This window comes from Prionailurus viverrinus, chromosome A1 (genome assembly GCF_022837055.1).
Source record: "Prionailurus viverrinus isolate Anna chromosome A1, UM_Priviv_1.0, whole genome shotgun sequence".
In the NCBI taxonomy this organism is placed as follows: domain Eukaryota; kingdom Metazoa; phylum Chordata; class Mammalia; order Carnivora; family Felidae; genus Prionailurus; species Prionailurus viverrinus.
Window position 1 is genome coordinate 110,061,998 of NC_062561.1, and position 23,300 is coordinate 110,085,297.

The following is a 23,300-nucleotide window of genomic DNA, read 5'->3' on the forward strand; positions in this document are numbered from 1 at the left end:
CATATCAGCTCTGTATGACAGGTGGTATTATTACCACCGTCTTATAAGTAAACTGAGGCTCAGAATTTAAACTAATTTGCCCAAAGTCATCAAATGTGAAAGCTTTGTAATGGTGAGATTTGAGCCTAGGTGTACCTGAGTCCAAAACTTTTGCTCCTTAACTACCGTGCTGTATACTGTCTTCCAGAATGACAGTTAAAGGCAACTAGAAGCTGACCTAAAAAAAAAAAAAGAAAGAAAGAAATGCTTAGCTTTCTGTTACTAATAATTAAAAAGTCCAAGCATAGTCTACTATGGGAGAATTTTTGAAAGTCACAGCAGCTGCAGTGGTACATTAGGTTACCTTGGCAACAAAAGGACATTTACAACTGTATCATTTATATGTATATTTGTATTACTGTTTGCAGGAAAACTGAAGGTGGCCTTAATGACAGTTTAAGAAAATACCTATCTCAAATTACTGAATCATAGATGGGAGACTTAAGCATGTGACAGAAGTACTGGGCTTCCCTTTTTCTTACCCACCTCCCAGATCCTTATTCCTTAGTAATTCCTGTGCCATTACTGTTGGCAAGAAGATAACTGCCACAAGTCTGCCCCTCCCTCCCACTTCCCACACCACTGAGTTTATTTCATTTGCAAGGATTACTGCAAGAGGGTCCTAGCTTCCTCTTTGAAAAGTCCAGACTGTGAACTTGGGATGCGTTTCCTATATTCAGGCTTTTATGAGCCAAACCTGTTTCTGCAAGATTTTTTTGTCTACATTCCAAAGAGTCACCTTATAAGCTATTGTTTTGGCTCTTGACAGCCTAGTCCACAATCACCAGGGTAATTACTGAAATAATTATGTTGGTGTTGCTGCTGCTGCTAAGTGACTGGGTTTCTTTTTTAAGGACAGAAGTACTCAGAACAGCCAACTTTTAAATTTTTCAATTCAGTTCAATGGCCAGGGAAAGTGTCATCACTATGTAGATATATACTATTTTTGTGAAATTTCTGACTGTCTTGTGACTGTCATTTGTCGGCTTGAAAGTAAAGGTCTATCTGACATATCTAACGCTTCTTACAACCTTGGCACATGTTAGGGGACAGATACAAATAGGGGAAAAAAAGTGGGGGAGACTGATAGTATATTTCTCTCTTGTGATCTTTTACATCAGTAGTCTCTCTTGTGGGGTTCCCATGCAAGATGATCCAATGAGGCATTAAGTATAAAATACTAAAACATCTAGTTATATTCTTTTATTTCATCTTTTAAATATCTGTTTTGTGTATTTATGAGCCAGACAGATTTTTCCAGGCCTCAAGATCCCTTCGCACTGGCTTATTCCCCCTCTGTTGAGTTTAACATGATCCCAAGTAAAGGCAGAATTAGTACCACCTGTCAACAGCTGTATATTGAGTCTCACGTTGGTAACTTGATTGTTTTTGTTAACCAATTTAATATTATTTAGATACAAGAAAGATGGCTACAAGATAACCTTACTTTAAGAAAAAGAAATGAGGAACTAAAAGAAGTTGAAGAAGAAAGAAAACAGCATTTGAAGGAAATGGGTCAAATGCAGGTCTTACAAATGAAAAAGTATGTTTTTAAAAGGAGCCTTTAAAGGTCTTTTTATTGAAATGTAAACAATATTCAGTATATTTTTTACAAAAGAATTTTAGCATAAGTGTACCTTGAGGCTTACAGGGAGATGAATGGATTTTTTTATGCAACTATATGTCAGGGCTTTACGAATTGAATTACCAAAGAAGTGATAAAGAATTTGTAGTCATACTGGAGTGATGGGCAGGATTAAAAATGCGAAGTCCCCAGATCTCCCCAGTTAGCTATTTAAAAATCTCTTTCATATATTGAAAAAGTCAAACTTTATAACTGGAAGAGCTCTTCATCTTCAGTCTCATTTTTAAAGCATTAGGACATTGAGACCCAGAAAAAAAAAATCGACAGGAAATTATGATGAAGGGCTGGAATGTGACCCAGATATCCTAGCTCCCAAGCCTCAGCTCTTTAACATTGCATTGTTAGCACTCCCAGTGTTGAAGTTGAAAGAGTGAAGCTTTTAGAAGATACTTAAAATCGAAACAATTTATTCTTTGCTACTGAAGAAAAGCCAGGTATTTTTATAATTTCTTCTGTGCCTGGTACATAACAGTGATGTCTATATTCATTCAGACTACTAAGTAGGTCTGATCTTTTTCCAATCTGTCTTCAACTAGCGTGCAACAGAAATATCAACAAAACATAATCAGGCCAGTTCTGTAAGAATGTCCATAAACTGGAGAACAGTGCTTAATAAGAGGTGCTTAATACATAACTGTTAAATGAGTAAGGTTTTTAAAACACATATTCAAATCTGTATTACCTCCCAACTTATCAAAAAAGTTTGTGTATTTTACCTTTTGGGGTTATAATTATGCTTCTATTTGGGTAAGTGAGATTTTGTAGATTACAAACTTTTATTAATACCACAGAAACTAATAGTTTGAGATGAAATTGTATTTTGTCTCTGATGTACTGTGAACAAAATGATGACCCTTCTTAGTAACTTCTCAGTGTTGATAATTGTGCATTCTTGGTTCACAATCAGAATTTTGTGAATTTGTAATTTAATCACTGACAGTACTTTTTTTTAGGTTAGTGCTTAAAGTAAGGAATTTGTTCAGTGTTCAGGGTTCCTTATTCGGCACACAGAAATCAGCTGTTTAGAAACCTGGATGCTTCAGAGATTTGGGAAGGAAGAAAATTTTCTTTAGTACTAAAGCCTTAAGGAGACTTATTATATATCTAAAAAGATCCAGCTTTTCCATTTCAGGCTGCTAAAAGCTGAAAATTGTCCTTAATTGTCATTTTTACCTTCTGTAGTGAACATCAGAAATTGGAAGAAAAAATAGATAATATAAAAAGAAATCACAGTTTGGCAATAGGGCGACAGAAAGGTTATGAGGAAGAAATTATACATTTTAAGAGAGAACTTCGAGAACCTCAATTTCGGGATGCGGAGGAAAAGTACAGGGAAATGATGATTGTCATGAGAACAACAGAGCTTGTGAACAAGGATCTGGACATTTATTATAAGACCCTTGACCAGTAAGTATTGGACTGGGGATTTGGTTTCCACGGCAGTATCAGCATGTTTTAGTCATATTTTCCCTTTTTTTTACTTATTATATATAGTTGATACATAACAAAGAATGGAAATAAGTGTGTGTGTGTGTGTACGCATACACATGCATGCTTAAGTTACAAAGTTAAGTTTTAAAGCATTAAAATCTTAAAGACTACTCCTGATACCACCCTCCACACCCATTCCAAGAACTCTTGCATTACTACTAGGTGGGATCCACTTAGTAGCTCCTCATCTCAACCTTCTGTCCTCTTCGCTCCCCAGAACCACTGACATAGATTTTTGCTTTCTCTGCTTCAAAATAATAATAATAATAATAATAATAATAATAATAATAATAATAAATTTTATCATATGTACTTTGGGGTGTTTTTTTTTTGAGCTTTTAAAAAAAATACCATATTCTGTGTCCTCTTCAAGGATTTGCCTTTTTTATCTGGTTTTTATATACTCAGGTTGTTTATAGCTATAGTTCATTCATTTTCACTGATGTACAAAATTGTGTCATGGAAATACACCATGCTGTATCCATTTTCCTAGAGATGGACATATTGTGCTATTTTTAGGTCTTTACTGATAGAACCTTTGCTGCTAGGAACATTCTTGTGATGTCTTCTAGAGCAAAAGTATGAGGTTGTCTCGGGCATACGTAGGAGTAAAATTTTTGGCACTAAATTTTACAAAATAATGTTAAATTTGTCTTCCAAGGACTTTAAACTGCACTGCTAGCAAAATGTAAAGGTTTTCTCTGATGCATCGTCTGACACTGATTTTGTCAGTTTATTAGTTTTAGTGAATCTGATGGGTTTACAATGGTAAATCATTTTGGTCTTCATATGCAGTCCCCTGATTTCTGATGATCTATATCTTCCTTCCTTCTCTTCCTTCTCTTCCTTCCTTTTGTTCCTTCTCTTCCTTTTCTCTTTCTTTCTTTCTTTTTTTTTTTTTTTTAATTTTTTTTAATGTTTATTTATTTTTGAGACAGAGATAGAGCATGAATGGGGTAGGGGCAGAGAGAGAGGGAGACACAGAATCGGAAGCAGGCTCCAGGCTCTGAGCCATCAGCCCAGAGCCTGACGCGGGGCTCGAACTCACGAACCGTGAGATCGTGACCTGAGCCGAAGTCGGACGCTCAACCGACTGAGCCACCCAGGCGCCCCTCTTTCTTTCTTTCTTTCTTTCTATTCAAGTTAGTTAACAACATACAGTGTATCTTGGCTTCAGGAGTAGAACCCATTGATTCATTTCTTATATATGACACCCAGTGCTCATCCAAAAAAGTTTTGTGCCCATCATCCATTTAACCCCACCCACCTACCTCCCCTCCACCAGCCCTCAGTTTGTTCTCTGTAGCATCTTTCCACGTTTAATCTTTTTTTTCCTGTTTGAAATGCTTGTGTCTTTCACCTATTTTTAATGTCTTAATGAGAGTGGTAGTGATCTGCATATGTTCTTTATCTCTTCTGCATTTCAATTTTTTTTAGTTATATGTATTATAAATATCTTCTCAAACTTTTTATGTTTATCTTTACACCTTCTTACAGTGTCTTTTAATGAACAGGTTTGATTTTGAGTTAGTTGAATTCACAAATCTTTTTTTAAATTTTATTTATTTATTTTTAATGTTTATTTTTGGGAGAGAGCATGTGAGAGCGCGAACAGGGAAGGAGCAGAGAGAGGGAGACAGAGGACCCAAAGTGGGCTGTTTAATGAAAGTGGAGAGCCCACCAAGGGACATGAACTTACAAACTGTGAGATCATGACCTGAGCCAAAGTTGGATGGTCAACAGACTGAGCCACCCAGCCACCCCACAAATCTTTTTTTTTTTTTTAATTTTTTAAAATGTTTATTTATTTTTGAGAGAGAGAGAGAGAGAGAGGAAAACAGAGCACAAGCAAGGGAGGAGCAGAGAGAGTGGGAGACACATAATTAGAAGCAGGCTCCAGGCTCCAAACTGTCAGCACAGAGCCCGATGCAGGACTCGAACCCACAAACTGTGAGATCATGACCTGAGCTGAAGTCGAATGCTTAACCGACTGAGGCACCCAGGTGCCCCACAAATCTTTTCTAATTAGTTCTTTTGGTGTCTTAAGAAATCCTACCCTACTACTATATTTTCTTCTAAAAGTTTTAGTTTTTGCTATTTACATTTAAGTATTTAATTCTAAGTTGAATTTTATCTAAGTGAGAGGTTGGAATCTAGTTTCATTTTTCCCTTGATAACCAGCCATTTTGGCTCTGTTTATTCAATAGTCAATCCTTTTCTCAATGATTTGAAGTGTCATCTCTGTTATATATCAGAATTCCCTACGTGCGTGAGTCTGTCCTGGGTTTTCTGTTCTGTGTCGCTGGTTACTTTGTCTTTTTGCCATTACTGAGACCGACTTAATTACTACTATTCAACAAATAGCAGAATTTTGTTTTTTATTCAGCCTGACCATCTTTGTGGTTTTTTTCATTGTCATTTTAATTCATTTTGGATGATAACTTACAGAGTTGTATTTAGTTCTCCACCCCCCCCCCCCAACTTACCTGCCTTTGGTGGGATTGATTTATTTTTGTTTATTCATTTTTCCCTTCTCTGGGTTGTAAATGATACAGTCTCCCTTACTTATTTGGGTATTTACCTGTAAATTTTTAATATGTGTATTTGACTTAAAATTAAGTGCTGTTGATTTTCGAAGAGGTCCTGAAGCAGCATTATCAGCCTCACCTTGGAACTCCTTAGAAGTGCAAATTCTCATCCCCCAGCTCCAGAGCTCTAGACCTGTTGGATTGGATGTGTTGGGGGGACAAGGCTAAGCAGGTGGTATTTAAAAAAAATTTTTTTTTCTATGTTTTTATTTTTACTTTTGAGACAGAGACAGAGCATGAGCAGGGGAGGGGCAGAGAGAGGGGGAGACACAGAATCTGAAGTAGGCTCCAGGCTCTGAGCTGTCAGCACAGAGCCAACACAGGGCTTGAACTCACGGAGTGTGAGATCATGACCTGAGCCGAAGTCGGACACTCAACCGACTGAGCCACCCAGGCACCCCAAGCAGGTGGTATTTTAACAAAACTTCTAGGTAGTTCTTATGCACATCAAAGTTTAAAAACCATGGCTTTAATGTGAATTGCTTTATCTTCTTCCTGAATATGGATGATCTTCTCTGCAGTGTTTTTGTTGTCAGTGTTTTGTTGTATTTTCTTTTCTTAGTGTTTCTCTATCCTTTCAAAGTAGTGATAATTACTGCTGTGGTGGTGGTTCATACTTAGTGTTTCTTTGAAATTTTTTTGTTTTATTTTTGAGAGACAGAGCATGAGCCGGGAAAGGCTGAGAGAGAGGCGACACAGAATCCGAAGCAGGGTCAGGGTCTGAGCTGTCAGCACATAACCCATTGCAGGGCTTGAAGTCACAAACTGTGAGATCATGACCTGAGCCAAAGTCAGACACTTAACTGACTGAGCCACCCAGGTGCCCCGCTCAGTGCTTATTTGGATAAACCCTCATGTTTACCAGTTTTTAAAAAATTCTGCTCTGCTTTTTTAGGTTCCATTTCCCTTCCCCCCCCGAAGTACCACCCTTACTGATTTTTTCAGTGTAGGATTGTTGGTAGTGAATTCTCTTTCAGCCACTAAAAGTCTTTGCTCTCAATCCTGATACATTAGCTGGGCAGAGAGTTCTAGATTGAGAGGTGTGTTTTTTTGTTTTCCTGCCACTTTGAAAATATTCCATTTTATCCTGGCCTCTATGGTTGCTGTTGAGAAATCAGTCTAATTATTCCTTTGGAGGTAATATGCCTTTGTTCTCTAGTTTTGTTCTCTTAAGGTTTTTATTTGTCTCCATCATTCTGCATTTTTCTTTCATCTGTTCAAGTACTGTATAGATCTGAGGATTGATAGCTTTCATCACTTTTGGAAAGTTCTCATGTATTATCTCCTCAAATACTATCCTTTCTTCATTTCTCTCTATTCCCCCCTTTAGACAGAAATAGACTTTCTCATCCTTACCTACAGAGATTTATATATACTGGTAATAAACTGGCCCGCTTCCTAATAAATATTTTCCAGGTCACAAATTCTTTAGCTGCTATTTGTGCTCCCTATTAACATAGACATAGAGTCAGTTTTGGTTTTGATCTGCTAGGAGTTCCAGAGATAACACTAACCTGGGTCAAGTTTTTATGTTAATTTCTCAATTTGGGAGTTATTGAACTACACTGGTAGTAAAATACTGAACCTTAAACCCATCCTGCTATGACTCTTGATTTTGACTCAGGTCATGATCTCATGGTAGTGGGATCGAGCCCCGCATTGGGCTCCACACTGAGGGTGGAGCCTGCTTGCGATTCTCTCTCCATTTTCCTCTGCCTCTCTCTCTCAAAAAGAAAAAGAGAGTCTCAGCCTTTAAGTTGGGAATCACTTCTAACTTTGTGCCTCACTTGGGCCCGTGTCTCATCTTCTGGTTGATAGTACCCAATCCTAAGGTTATGAAAATAATAATAAAGTTTAGCTGCAGTATCAGATGATTATTCTGGTTTTCATTTTCTTCTTTGTCTCCATCACATAGGGATTTCCCTTTATTTCTTATGAACTCAACTATGAATATAAACTACTTATTGTTAAAAATTTGATCTTGTTTCTAGGCATTTGTAGCAGAAGTATCAGTTACCTCAGATTTTGTTGTTTTCTGAAAAGGAAAATATCTTCCTCAGTGGTAAGAGAACTATACAGAAGGATCTCTTCTAAGTTTTCTTCTGGTCAGAAAGTACATAGTCAGCAGACCGGCCTCAGCAGTGACATTCAGATCACAGGACTCAGGAAGGCAGGAGGACCTTGCTTTTAGTATGAGGATATTTTAGTTAATGATGAAAATAAAGGTGGCCCCAGAATCACCTAGCCATAACCTGGGATGATACAAGTTTGGGGAAGCTCATAATATTTTAAGACAAGTTAGATCCTTTTACTGTGAAAACTGGGAATCAGCCAATTCTGTTGGTCATTTTTTTTAATTCATTTTTTAGAAATGAATACTACTAAGACTTTTGTTGAATGAAGTTAGAGTTCCAAAAACTTTTAGTGGGGTTATTGGTTATTCTAGGGATACATCTTTTGTTCTCTTTCATTGTGAGTGATAGGTTAACATTACACAGCTTCCTGGGTCCAGAAAGGCTCATGGAAATGTATGCATGCACCAAGCGGGAACTCTTTGTTTTTTAACCTTTGTGAATCTTGAAAACTCCCCTAGTTTTATTTTATTATTTTTTTAAGTTTTTAAATTTATTTTTGAGAGAGAGAGGGAGAGAGAGAACAAGTGGGGGAGGAGCAGAGAGAGGGGAGACACAGAATCCAAAGCAGGCTCCAGGCTCTGAGCTGTCAGCACAGAGCCCCACATGGGGCTCAAACTCACAGACCCTTGGGATCATCACATGACCTGAGCCAAAGTTGGACACTTAACCCACTGAACCACCCAGGTGCCCCAGAAACTCCCCTAGTTTTTAGACCCAGTAATTTAAAGTGTTGAAATTTAAGATTTTTTTTTCCAGTTTATTCATTTTTGTTTTTGTTTTTAATGGTTATTTTTTATTTGGGAGAGTGTCAGCGGAGGAGGGGCAGAGAGAGTGAGAGATAGGATCCAAAGCAGACTCTGTGCTGACAGCAGAGATCCTGATATGGGGTTCAAACTCCCAAACTGTGAGGTCATGACCTGAGCCAAAATCAAACACTTAACTGAGCCACCCTGGCACTCCAAAATGCTAGGTTTTGAAACAAGAACTCTAGCAAGACATTAAAAATCCTTGCCCAGCAGACTGTATGTACACACATTGTCTTCTCCCCCCTCCCCCTTTTGCCTTTCAGATTCTTTTTAGTCTTTTCAGCTACCTCCTATATTTATGCCTTTAGGAAGCTTTTTACTTTTTTAGTTCTTAAGCAACAGATGCTGCAGATGCCCAGTAAACTTGTCAAACATTTTCTGAGCACTAAGAAATAGGAGACCTACTCCTAGTAAGGCAAGTTTATTTCAAGAGACAAGAATCCTAAGAGATTTTTATGATTAAAAACGTCTTTTATAGAGTAGGGTAACTTAAATAGGTTGTCTTGAAAAAATAAAAATCTTACAAAGTGGAAAATGTTTTTGTAAAAGTTGGCAAATTCTTCCTTTTTAAAGCATCAAAAATTTGTAATAGATGGTTAAAAGTATTTTCTATGGAGACTACTTTAATTCATATTCTGATGCTTGACATTTAGCAAATTATTTAAGTGTCCTGGGGTTCAGTTTTCTTATCTATAAAATGGAAAATTTTTTTAACTCAGTTATAATAGTATAGAGTCAGAGTTATAAGGAAAACTAAGAGGCCATTTAAGGCAGCTTTCTTTGTCATCTTCCATTCTTTAATATAAATTTTTTTTTTTAATGATTTTAAGGTATTAAAGTTTATTTTGAGGGAAGAGAGAGAGCGAGCACGAGTACATGCACTAGGGGGGAAAGGGTGGAGAGGAGAGAAAGAATCCCAAACATATGCGGGGTTTAGTCCCACAACTGTGAGACCATGAACTGACCCAAAATCAAGAGTCAGACACTCACCCAGCTAAGCCACCCAGATGCCCCTGTATAAATTCTTATACTGTCTATTCTTTACTAGTACTGTAGAACTTGAAGAACATGTAGGTTTCTCTTCCTATTTAAACATTCTTTGAGACCAAATTTTTCAAGGGTGGGAGCTAAACAGAAGGGACGTTTAATGTTAATTGAATACTGTTAGCCTTAATCTACCTGTAAAGATCAAGTATTTATCAAGATTGAGAAGAGAGTCCAAGATTACCCAAAATTAACTTCAGTGATAGGTGTAATTCAGGGGCTACTTGAGGTCTTTCTAAGGCAACAGAATGTGGCATTTAAGCTGGGGCCTGACTCATGACAGGGAACAACATAGGCAAAAAGCTGAGATGCAAGCCTTCCAGGTGGAGAGAATATCTGATGTATAGACCCCAAGACTAGTTTGAACAGGAGGAGTTCAAGGACTAGGAAGAAGGCAAGCATAGCTAGAATATAGTGAGCAGGGGAATGAGGTCAGAGATAGATGGTTCCCAGACTGTGTGGTGCCCTTGCATTTATTCTCTGTATGATAGGTAGTCCCTGGTGGGTTTGAAGTAGGGAAGTAATATAATCTGATCCATAGTTTGAAGAAATTGTACTGGCTGCTATTTGCAGAATGTATTGTAGGGGGACAAGAATAGAAATGAGACTAGTGAGGAGACTGTTCTATTAATCCAAGAGATGGTGGTGGACTAGACTAGGGAGGTAGGAGTGAAAATGGAGAGAAGCAGATGGACTCAAGATTTGTTTTGGAAATGGAGTTGACTGCCTTGCTTCTGAATTGAATGCAAGGGAGGAAAAGGAAAGAAAAAAATCAGAGATTGCTCCTACATAATTTTACTTAAGCAAAAGGTGGAATAAACTGCGATTCCTTGAAATGGGCAGGATTTGGAAAGGAAAATCGAGAGGCTTTTTAGACACTTTTTTTTTTTAAGTTTATTCATTTATTTTAAAAGAAAGAGCAGGCGGGGGAGGGGCAGAGAAAAAGGAAAGGGAGAATCCCACGCAGGCTCCACACTGTCAGCCTAGAGCCGGAGGGACCTGATTCCACAAATGAGATCATGACCTGAGCCAAAATCAAGAGTCAGATACTTAACTGAGAATGAGGTTCCTATAGGCACATCAAGGAGTTGGATGTATAGAGTCTAGACTTTAGGAGTAAGGTATAAATTTGGGAATCATCAGCGTATATGTAGTATCTAAAGCCACCCAGATTACATGAGAGAACTATAGATAGAGAAGGGAAGGGTCCCATGACTCTTAATGTTTACAAATCAAATGAAGTAGCTCATGAAGTAGAAAAATTTTTATAGATACGGTATCCTCGGTGACTCGGTTGAGCATCCAACTCTTGATTTCAGCTCAGGTCATGATCCCAAGGTCCTAAGATCGAGCCCTGCTTCAGGATCTGCGCTGGGCATGGAGCGTGCTTAAAATTCTCTCTCTCCCTCTTTTTCTGCCCCTTTCCCCTACTCGTGTTCGCTCTTTCTAAAATAAAATAAAAAATAAAAGGCATGGTATCTTAAAAACCAAGTAAAGAAAGTATTTCAAAAATCTAGTGTTATTGAGAGATCAGATGAGATGAGCACTCACAGGTGACCCCTCATTTTGACAAATGGAGGTGTTAATGATTTTGAGGAGCAATCTTAGTGGCATGGTTTGAACTGAAGCTTTGAAGTTGGATGAAGAGAGAGTGAGGTTAAGAAGTAGAGACAGTGAGGGGCGCCTGGGTGGCGCAGTCGGTTAAGCGTCCGACTTCAGCCAGGTCACGATCTCGCGGTCCGTGAGTTCGAGCCCCGAGTCGGGCTCTGGGTTGATGGCTCAGAGCCTGGAGCCTGTTTCCGATTCTGTGACTCCCTCTCTCTCTGCCCCTCCCCCGTTCATGCTCTGTCTCTCTCTGTCCCAAAAATAAATAAACGTTGAAAAAAAAAAAATTTAAAAAAAAAAAAAAAAAAAAAAAAAAAAAAGAAGTAGAGACAGTGAGTATAGATAATTCTTACAAAACGTTCTTTGAAGGGGAGCCGGAAAGTGGGGTGATAGGTAGAGGGGACTGAGGGGCCAAATTAGGTAGGCTGGTCTTTTAAATTTTACTTGCATGTATTCTACCGCAAGGTAACTCTGTCTTACTACACTGACTTCCAGACTTAGGGTTTCATATATGTTAACTGAATAGAAAACTAGACCTAGGACCCATCAAGCAATCCCTGCATACCCTAAGAGGCATTGGCAGCAGGAAGAAGAGGAATTCCCTAAATTAAGGCACATGTTTATTCAAAAATCCCTGTTAGTATTTTCTTGTCGAGCTCTGGGGAAGATGGGAATAACATACCCTATGCCTCCTGCAAACTGCTAATGGTCCAGTAGTGGAGACCATGGTAGGTGCTCCACAGTCTGTATTTGACCTTGGCCTTGAATAATGAACAAAGGGCACTTTAGTAGAGAAAAGTGCCTCAGTGCCACAGCCATCACACAGAACAGTGTGAGGGGGCTTGATGGGGCCAGTCAGGAGGAGCTTGTGGGGGCGGGGAGGTGCAGAGGTGCTTTCCAGCAATTTAGGCTTGCCTAAGGAACAAAGCCAGGCTGTTTACTGAGTTCTGTTATCTGGTAATCAGATGGATTCTTCTAAATGAGAAGAAAACTGGTACAGATTTCCCCCAAATTGAGGCTCTGTGGGCTTGTGCTTGCAAACAGTGGCCTTCTTAAAGTTTATACTGTGAGCCTTAAATTTGCCTTCTCACCTAGAAAGGTCCAAAATTTCCCTCATTGTTTCACCTCTTAGAATGAAGCATGCAATCCGTGTATTGTTGCATTCGACTGTCTATTTAAGGTAACACAGGAAATTAGCAGTGCATTTTCAAGAAAAGCCGATTACCATCTGTTATTAGTAATCATCTAAAAACATCACTGATTATAAGCATTGTCAGTGGTCAGAGACACTTCTACTAGATGAGAAGGGGGAAAACTACATCATTTAGAATATATTATCCCTTACCCCTTTAAAAGAAGATATCAATTAAAATTAAATGATTTTTGGAATGTATCACTTAAAAGTGCAGTAATCTATCCTATGCCCCAAACTTTCCACTGTCATTTTTCCCCAAATGTAGAATGTTGCATATTAAGTCACACTTCTTCTAAAACTCAATGAAAACATGTAGCTTTTATAGTTTTGCAGCCAAGGCAGCCAACTATGTGAGTCTGTTTAGAGCCTGGCTCCCTGTACTCAAGGAGAGCTTACAAGAGGGCTTGATCCAGTGCTCGCCTCATGGCCACCATTCTCACCCTCACTGTGCGCACAGTGCAATTTCACACCAGTAGCCTCTCTAGCATCAAGCAGGTAGATTACAAAACCAGAAGATAGCTAGTAGTATTTCTCACTCACTGAAGTTTTTTTTTTTTTTAACTAAATGTTTATCTTTCAATGTGGTTGAACCACTGCCTGAATTTTAAAAGCTGGTATTTAGGAGTCTGGCTAAAGGCAATTAGTTCAGTAGTTTTAAGTGTTTTAGGATATTAATTTAATAGTCTTTAAGGGTTTCATTTAGAAAAAAGAAGTCATTTTTCTTTTAAACTTTACAGCTTCAGTTTGGTAAATGACAGATTTTGAGTTTTGCTTAGTAGTGAAAATCACTGTTAGTTCAGAACATGATACTCAGTAGAACGTGACACTCATGATATCATTCCTTTCTACAAGAGCACTTCCGCTGACCTAAATGTAGGAAGACAGGAAGTTCTGACAGTGATAAGTACTAGGGCAGTAGGGAAGAGTATCCAGTGTAACCATCAATAGCTGTGGCCCTAGCCAGTTATTTTAGCAATTTATATATCTCAAAATCTGGTACAATTTTAAATACAAGGATGAGGATAATGTTGGAAAATGGATTTTGAAGGTATAATCTTTTTACTGCTTTTTTCTAATCTAAGTTGGTTAATTTTCATGAAGTTAGTAGTTTTTATCATACTCCTGAACTGATTTTTTTCTATTAGTAAGGCATGTATGTATTTGGCCCTCTTAGTTAATGTTTTATTCAGTGAAATAGCTGAGACCGGGGGGGAAATCCAGTTCCCTCTGCCATTTTATGCACACTTCAGGTTTTGAGCATCACTTCACATTTTGCAGAATGGTAGTTTTTCTTTCTTGGTATCTTTCACTCTGGTTATGGTTTAAATAATGAAAGAAGTAAGAACTAGAAAGGTCTTTTCCTGACAGGTGAAGTTTTCGTCTGTTGGTGATATTTTTCCAACCCCTCAGATACCTGTTCTCAAATGTCTGCTTTTCAGGTGTTCTAGTGCTAATTCAGGTTCAGGTGCTTTTCAGGTGTTCTCTGCTAATAGCTGATTCCTGAAATGATTTAAAAAGTGGCATCAGAGCAGCAGTAAGTGGACTCCCTTAGTGTTCTGGGGAGGCCTAATAACTTCACTTGTGACTTCAAACTGGAACCCACATAGACTTAGGAGGACAGTTACTCAGATGCTTACAGAAGCTTTTTATTAAAGGTCCAAGAGCAAGAGGCAAGTGTGGGAGAGTTGAACAACTTACAGCCGAAAGGAGGATTACCTAATTAGTGGGGCAGAAGCCATGGTGCAAAAAGGTGCCAGAGGACCATATAGACAGCCTGGCATTTAAAAGATGCGCCTCTGTGAAGAAGGAAGAGGGACATGGATGGAAACAGCCCACATGCTATGTTGGCACAGATCTCTCTCTCTCTCTCTCTCTCTCTCTCTCTTTTCAAATAGACTATTTTAGAGCAGTTTTAGGTCCACAGCAAAACTGAGCAGAAAGTACTGAGATTTGTCATATACAAACCACCATTCTCCCGCCGTTCTCACACCACAACTATAGCCTCCCCCACTGTCACCATCCCTCACCAGAGTGGTATTACACTGACACATCATAATCCGTCAAAATGTGTAGTTTACATTAGGATTCGTTCTTAGTGTTGTACATTCTATGAGTTTGGACATAGATCTGCCACTACAGTATCATGCTGCGTAGTTTCACTGACACATGTCTTTTTGTCTTCCTGGCCTCATAGTGCCCCCTTTCAAATAGAAATAGGTTAAACCTTTGTCATTTGTGAGCATCACATTTTAACACTTTTATAGATCATCAGAATATAAATACCACTAAAGCCATAATTTGTCCTCATAAAATGCAACTGATTATTACTGAAATTTTAAAGGAAATCTCTTACATGTTTAGGAGCATTTAAATATAAGATTAAATAATTTATAAACAAGTCTTTCTTGGAGCGTCTGGGTGGCTTATTTAAGCATCTCTTTAGGCTCAGGTCAAGATCTCACAGTTTGTGAGATCCGAGCTCTGGCGCAAGTTCTGTGCTTTTATGTGGAGTCAGCTGGGGATTCTCTCTTTCTCTCTTTGCCCTTCTCCCATTTGCATGCATGTGCTCTCATACATTTTTAAAAAATAAAGTATGGGGGCGCCTGGGTGGCGCAGTCGGTTAAGCATCCGACTTCAGCCAGGTCACGATCTCGTGGTCCGTGAGTTCGAGCCCCGCGTCGGGCTCTGGGCTGATGGCTCAGAGCCTGGAGCCTGTTTCCGATTCTGTGTCTCCCTCTCTCTCTGCCCCTCCCCCGCTCATGCTCTGTCTCTCTCTGTCCCAAAAAAATAAACGTTGAAAAAAAAATTTTTTTTAAATAAAAAAAAAATAAAATAAATAAAATAAAGTATGTTTCACAAGACATACTAATTCACAAGAGTGAGTATAAATGTAACTGAGTGATGTCCACATTCCAGGCACATGGTGGGACTGATGTAACTACTCAGATGACCATTTACCTACAACAGTTTCCGGCCCGTGAAATACATATCTTTGCCTAAGCAGAATAATAGTTTCCTATAGGTCATGGATTTTCAAGATCATTCTTAAATGTTCATTATCTATAAAGTCCAGGGGCTGCACGGCATGTGAGGTTAATCTTTGGGTTTGTGTCTGTCATCTTCCACAGGGTCCTGCCCTGTCTCAGAACTGCTTTTCTTCCACAGTCCATGCCTACCTACTCAGTCAGACCCTCCCACTCTTACCTGTATTACTGTGGTAGCTTCCACCTCTTTATTCCTTCCTACTCCTGTTGTACTTCTACCAGGTTTATTTTTCTAAAGGTAGTGGTCCCTGTTTGCTTCTAATTTTAGGAAAGACTTTCCACATCTGGTCTTTCCCATTTCATGTCTTACTACCCACTATATTCTAACCAAACTGAACGAGTTTATTCCCTTAAGATATCTCACATTTTCCTGTGCTGCTTCTCCTCTAGGAATGTTACCTTGTTGAAGTGCTTCCCAAACAGTGTAATTTTTTGTTCCTTTATATTCCATATTTGTATCGCTTGTACCATTTAGCCTTATATTATAGATATTTATGCTTTCCTGTTCTCCATTACTATGTAAATCACAGAACAAGCTTCACATTGGACTTGACATTTCCATGTCACATTTCCATGACAGTGACTGACATTTATTGAGTACTTAAGTATTATTACTCTGGTGACATATTTTCATTTCCCTCACAGGGCTTTTTGCATGTTACATACACAGAAATAGATCTTTGTGTGTAGATCTATTACTGTATATAGATCTGTACTGTGTATAGATCTTTTACTGTGTATAGATCACACTGTAGGTATTTTTCTTTTACGTCACTTAACGTGATGAAAATCTTTTATATTCAGATATATAAGTACCTTGTTATTTTTAATGGCTGCATAATACTCTATAAAATGGATGTTACCTACTTGATCTGGACATATAAGGAAGATTTTAAATGTTTGATACTACAGATAATGCTATAGTGTATGTCTTTGCACACTTGGGCAGATGTACCAGAAAGATAGCTTCTTAGAAACAGAGTTAATGGGATAGAGTATATATGCATTTTTAACTTGTTAGTGCCAAATCACCTTTGAAAAACACAAAATTTATGTTTCTACTAGTAATGTGTGAAAGTGCCCATTTCTCCATGACTGCATTTCACATTATCAGCCTTTTTACTTTTTGCCAATCCACTGTACAAAAACATTCTCACTTGAGTTTACATTTCCTTATTTACCTGTGAGGTTAAATGTCATTTCATATGTAGGCTATTTGTAGTTCTTTTCTTAGAATTTCCTGTTCATAAATCTCTTTACCAGATTACTATTAGGTTGTGTTTTTCATAGTGATTTGTACCACGTTTTTATAGATTTTGGATGGTAATCCTTTTCATGTACATTGCAAGTAGTTACTCCCAGTTTGTCATTTTACCGTTAACTTTATGGTATTATTTGTGACATTTAATTTTTAGGTAGGCAAACCTTTAGTCTTCTTATTTATAGCTTCTCCCTTGGAAAGAATTCCCAGTCTCGGGCGTGGTTCAGTTGGTTGAGCAGCTGACTCTTGATTTCAGCTCAGGTCATGGTCTCATGGTTCGTGAGTTTGAGCCCCACATCAGGCTCTGTGCTGACAGTGTGGAGCCTGCTTGGATTCTCTCTTTCTCTCTCTCTCTCTCTGTCCCTCCCTGCGTGTCTCTCTCTCTCTCTCTCTCTCTCTCTCTCTCTCTCTCTCTCTCAAAATAAACATTAAAAACAATTTTTTAAAGACTTTCCAGTTCTGAATTATAAAACTGTTTTCTTCTGATAGTTTTATTTAACTTTTAATCCTTTAATTCATTTGGATTTTGAGGTTTAATAAAGATAGTGATATAATTTTTCCCTCCTTCCTCTACTATTGAAACTTTTCCCACTGACTTGAAATAAGTTATAAACTAAAGTTCTCCATGTATTTGGGTTTGTTTCATCTTGATTCCTGTCCCAGTACTTTGATTTTATTCTTTTACGTTATGTCTGAGATCCAAACTTTAGAGTCATTTTATATATTTCATTTTTTTTAATCATGTTGGGAGTTCTATTTGGATTGTATTTGGTTCAATGGATTACTTGAGAATGGACATGTTTGTAATATTAAATCTATTATGCACTGCATAGTAAGTTTCTCCTACTTAATCAGTTCTTGTTTTATTGTAGGGTTTGTTCTGTTTTATAGCTTTTCCCTCTAGATCCTGTATCATTTTGTTAGATTTCTTGGTAGGTATTTCATAGTTTTTATTACCACTGTGAATAGGATCTCCTTTTCTATTATGCTTCCTATTGGATTTTGCTTACTGCATGATAATACTAATATTTTTTTATGTTTATTTCTGACCACCTTGTTAGTCTTAGTAGTTTTTCAGTTGATTTTTTAGTTTTTCCCTTTTTTTTTAAGTTTATTTATTTTGAGAGAAAGAGGGTGCAAGCACAGGAGGGGCAGAGAGAAAGGAAAAGAAAATCCCAAGCAGGCTCAGTACTGTCAGTGTAGAGCCCAACTCTGGGTTCAAATTCACAAACCAGGAGATCATGGATGACCTGAGCTGAAATCAAGAGTTAGACACTTAACAAACTGAGCCACCCAGCCACCCCTCATTTTTTAGATTTTCTAAGTGCACAGTTGTATCACCCACAGAAACAATGACAAGTTTTCCCCCCTCATTTATGCATTTTTTATTGTCTTACTGAATTGCTAGGGATCTCTAGGACATTATTGGAGAGTAGCCATAAGAGGCATCTTTTTGTTGTTCTTTGGAAGTACTCCTTTATGTATATTTTAAATGTTTATTTTTGATAGAGAGCAAGCGGGGGAGGGGCAAAGAGAGGGGGACAGAGAATCTGAAGCAGTCTCTGTGCTGACAGCAGAGAGCCCGATGCAGGGTTCGAACTCAAGAGCCATGAGATCGTGACCTGAGCCGAAGTCAGATGCTCAACAGACTGAGCCACCCACGTGCCCTGCCATGACTGATCTTAAATTATTTTTCCTGTTGCACAAGTCTTACTTGGGATAAATGCTACTTGGTCATGATACCACTGATACCATGATACTACTTGGTCTTTTTAATACTTTACTACTAAATTTGACTTTATGTAGAATGTTTATATCTGTATTCATAAGCAAAATAGGCCTGTGCTTTTTTTCCTTTTTTTTTTCTTCTATCTTTCCTTGGTGTGTAATACTTTATATACTTGGGAGCTAACATTTACTCATAAAACTATCTGAGCCTGGTGGCTTTAAAGATGGCATTTTGACTGCCTTTTTAATTTTAATTATGATATTCAAGGGTTATTAACATCCTAACCAATTTTCTCTAATTGGGACCAAGTTACTAATTTCATCAAACCTCAGGGTTTTTTTTAGTGTTACCAAGAAATGATTGGCATACATCACTGTGTAAGTTTAAGATGTACACCCTGATGGTTTGATTTACATAATACTGTGAAATGTTTACCACAGTGGGTTTAGCTAACATCCATTGTCTCATACAGATACAATAAAAAGAAAGGGGGAGAAAATTCTCCTTGTATGACAACTGTTAGGATCTCCTTCCTTAACATCTGTCTTCTGTATCATATGGTAGTGTTAGTTGTGGTCACCATGGTGTACCTTTCATACTTAGTACTTACCTATAACTGGAAATTTGTACTTTTTTTTTTTTTTTAAGAGAGCATGCCTAGCAGGGGAGGGGCAGAGGGAGAGAGAGAATCTCTAGTGGGCTCCACCCCCAGCAGGACCTGACAAGGGACTTGATCTCACAACTGTGAGATGATGATCTGAGCCAAAATCAAGAGTTGGATGCTTAACCAACCGAGCCACCCAGACGCCCCAAGGAAATTTGTATCTTTTGACCATCTTCCTCCCAATTCTCCCTCCTCCCACTTTTCACATCTGGTGACCACAAATCTGATCCCTTTTTCTGTGAATTTGGTGTTTTTGTGTAGATCCCACATATAAGTGAGATCATAAAGTGTTCTCTTTCTCTGACTTAATTTTATTTAGCATATCTGCAGGGACCATCCATATGTCCTATATGGTAGGATTTCCTCATTTTTTTAATGGCTGAGTAATAATCCATTGAATATATATAATATACACCACACATCTTCATCCATCCATCCATCCACAGGCACATAGGTTGTTTCTGTGTCATGGCTATTGTAATAATGCTGTGGGGGTGCCTGGGTGGCTCATTTGGTTAAGTATCCAGCTTGATTTCAGCTCAGGTCATGATTTCATATATGTGAGATCCAGCTCTGCATCAGGCTCTGTGCTGGCAGTGTGGAGCCTGTTTGGGATTCTCTCTCTCTTCTCTCTCTGTTCCTCCCCTGTTCGTGAGCACCTGCACACCTTCTCCCTATCTCAAAATAAACATTTCTTTAAAAAATGTTGCTTTGCATAAGAGACTCTTAAAAACTGAGAACAAACTGAGAGTTGATGGGGGTGGGAGGGAGGGGAGGTTAGGTGATGGGCATTGAAGAGGGCATCTTTTGGGATGAGCACTGGGTGTTGTATGGAAACTAATTTGACAATAAATTTCATATAAAAAAATGTTGCTTTGAACATGGGGATGCAGATAATCTGTTTGACATAGTGTTTTCATCTCCTGTGGATGTGGAAATTGCTAGATCCTATGGAAATTCTATTTTTAATTTTTTTAGGAACCTTCATAATGTTTACCATAATGGTGCACCTGCTTATAGTCCTACCATCAATGGACAAGGGTTCCTTTTTCTCCAAATCCATGCTAGCATTTAATTGGCTGTTTGTGTTATGGGTAAGGCCTCTTCTGGTCAACAATAAGCTATTAGTGGTTGGGTTTTGGGAGGAGGGGGGTCAAAAGTTATCCATGGATTTTGTGTGGCAGTTTGGCACCCCTAACCTCTGTGTTGTTCAAGGGTCACCTTTTTTTTTTTTCTTTTTTTCTTTTTTTGCTGTTGAATTATAGGAGTTCTGTATGGATTTTGGATATTAACCCCTTATCAGATACAGGGTTTGCCAGTATTTTGCCCATTTTGTAGGTTGTCTTTTCATTTTATTGATGATTTCTTTAGCCATTCTATAATTTCCAAAACATCACATCAGAGAACTCACTTCCTATGTTTTCCTCTAGGAGTTTCATTGTGTTAGGTCTTATACTTAAATGAAAATCTTTACTCCATTTTGAAAAGTTAATTTTTTTTTAATTTTTAAATTTTTTTTTGAGAGCGAGCGAGCGAGCAGTTGGGGGAGGAGCAGAGAGAGGGAGACACAAGATTTGAAGCAGGCTCCAGGCTCTGAGCTGTCAGCACAGAGTCTGACAGGGGGCTCAAACTCAGGAACCATGAGATCATGACCTGAGCCTAAGTTGGAAGCTTAACCAACTGAGTCCCCTGGCGCCCCTTGAATCAGTTTTTGAGTAGTGTAACATAGGAGTCCAGTTTCATTCTTTTCCATGTTAATACCCAGTGATCCCAGCACTATTGGAAGAGACTTGCCTTCTCCATTGAGTATTCTTGGCTCCCTTGGCAAATTTTAGTTGAGTGTTTATGCTTGGGTTTGTTTCTGGGCTCAGGATTCTGTTCTTTTGATCTGTTTGTCTATTTTTATGCCAATATTTTGAAGACTGTAGCTTGAAATCAAAGTGTGATGCCTCTTACTTTTTGTTCATCTTTCCAGGATTTCTTTGGCTATTCAAGAGTCTTCTGTGGGTCTATATAAATTTTAGGAGTGTTTTCTCTATTTTTGTAAAATATGCCATTGAAATTTTGATAGGGATTATGTTCAATTTATAGATGGCTTTTGGTAGTATTGATATTTTAACAATACTGATTCTTCCAATCAATGAACATGGAATATTTTTCCATTTATTTGTGTCTTCTTCTATTTCTTTTATCAGTGTCTTAGAGTTTTCAGAGTAGAGATCTTTCATCTCCTTGGTTAGATTTATTCCTAATGACTTTATTGGTTTTGATGCTGTTGTAAGTGGGATCAATTTCTATTTCAGAAAACTTATTATTACAGTATCAGTTTTCTTAATGGTAAAACAGAGATAACCAAAGCTAACTCCCAGTATTTTTGTAAGGATTAAATGACCTATGATTGTTTATCATAATTTTTTTAAATTTCTTTTTTAATGTTTATTTTTGAGGGGGTGGGGGAAGGGCAGAGAGAGAGGGAGACACAGAATCTGAACCAGGCTCCAGGCTCTGAGTTGTCAGCACAGAGCCCAACGTGGGGCTCAAACTCATGAGCCATGAGAGCATGACCTGAGCTGAAGTTGGACCCTTAACTGAGCCACCCGGGGAGCTCCTGTTTACCATAATTTTGCTTCACATAAGGTAAATGTTCTTTAGTAGTAACCACTAATATCACTGTTACCCCTCAAGTGGGTTGAATGTCGTTTACCTTAATCATCCCCTGCTATTGCACAGTGGGGCTATAAACTCCATACTGGAGAGAGATGATACAAAGCTAAGCTAATGATGGCCTAGTCAACAGCAGTAGGCATCAACTTGGTGTGCACCCCTTGGTGAGTCTAGATTTCCCTCAGGACTTGAGCTGCTTGCAGTGCTCATTCTCAGCAGACCCTACACAGGCCAGGATGCACCACCTCTGTCGTACAAGGAGTCCATGGCGGAGGCTGTGTGCACCTTGGACACCCCTGCCCCCACCTGGAGCTGGCTGTCCACCTTGGGAAAGCTGACTAAGGTTATGAAAGATCTTTCGGTTGAATGGAAAAATGACCTTTTTAAAAATTTATATGAAAACTCAGGATTGTAATGTGTAAAGAGCTATGGATTACATGATTGGTTCCAAGAACATTCTCGAGGGGTTTTATTGTTTGTTTGACAAATACTTAGGTTTTGCTCAGTCCTTTTGAAAGGAGTGTAAAATGTCAGGCCGAGACAGATGTATAAAGTAGAAAATGGAGACGTGCTGCATTCTCATCAACAAGCACAATATGGTTTTTTCCAGTCTTTATTACTTCAAAATCCTTCATCTGATATTTAAAATGTATTTATGTTGAGTCATTTCTCTCTCTCTTGCTGGCGAACCAAAGATCATGAAATGATTCTGCAGAGGTAGTAGCATTACGTTCAGTTTCTTTTTTTGTATATATCAGATAAGAGGCTTGCAAATGGAAGTAAGTCCGCCTCACATCCTCTGTATGGTCATGGCCATGATGTTTGCCTTTTTGTCACTGATGCAACATTTATTAGTTCATAAAACCTTTTCCAAAGAACCTGAGGGCTTTTTGGTGAAAGGTGACCATAGTAAGAACAAAGTTAGTTATTAACAGTCTACTTTTCTTTCTACAAACATTGCTTTGCCTCTTTTTAGTATTTAGAAAGTACTAGTTTTTTAAGTGTTTTGGGGTGGGGGTGGGGAGCCTGACAGGCCAAATGGAAATGAATGCACATATTTGGAGTTAGAATTTCTTAATCCTCAACTAGGAAGGGAAAATAAAAGTTTTGAGGTTCACCTCAGTTTAAGCCTCTTAAGTCGCTCTCTCTGAACCATACTTTCTGGTTGGTAAAATTCTCACAGATCTGAGGCATTAAAGCACCTTAAGAGGCTCACTTTCTGCAAAACCTGAAGAGTAACAGAAGAGAAAAAAGGCAGCAGTTCCAGACTTGCGCATATGTCCCCCAAGACTAGGGGACCCCTGTACAACTTGCCTGCTGTCTTTAACTCCCTGCCATCCATTTAATCAGCAGGTCTTCCTGTAACTGGTAGGCTACAGTGGCTATAATC

General features: G+C 38.4%; 1 protein-coding gene across 4 annotated transcripts in view; it reads left to right on the top strand.

Annotated features, from left to right (window-relative positions):
• RAD50 (RAD50 double strand break repair protein) overlaps positions 1–23,300 on the top strand; it is an 86,441-nt gene that overhangs the window by 57,444 nt on the left and 5,697 nt on the right. For all 4 annotated transcript variants that reach the window (XR_007150379.1, XM_047850149.1, XM_047850155.1 and 1 more), the window contains 2 exons: positions 1,455–1,582; positions 2,867–3,091. Coding sequence is in view for 3 of the 4 variants with exons in the window: in XM_047850149.1 (XP_047706105.1) it covers positions 1,455–1,582; positions 2,867–3,091 (353 nt within the window). In the remaining variant the exon portion in view is untranslated. The remainder of the gene's footprint in view (positions 1–1,454; positions 1,583–2,866; positions 3,092–23,300) is intronic.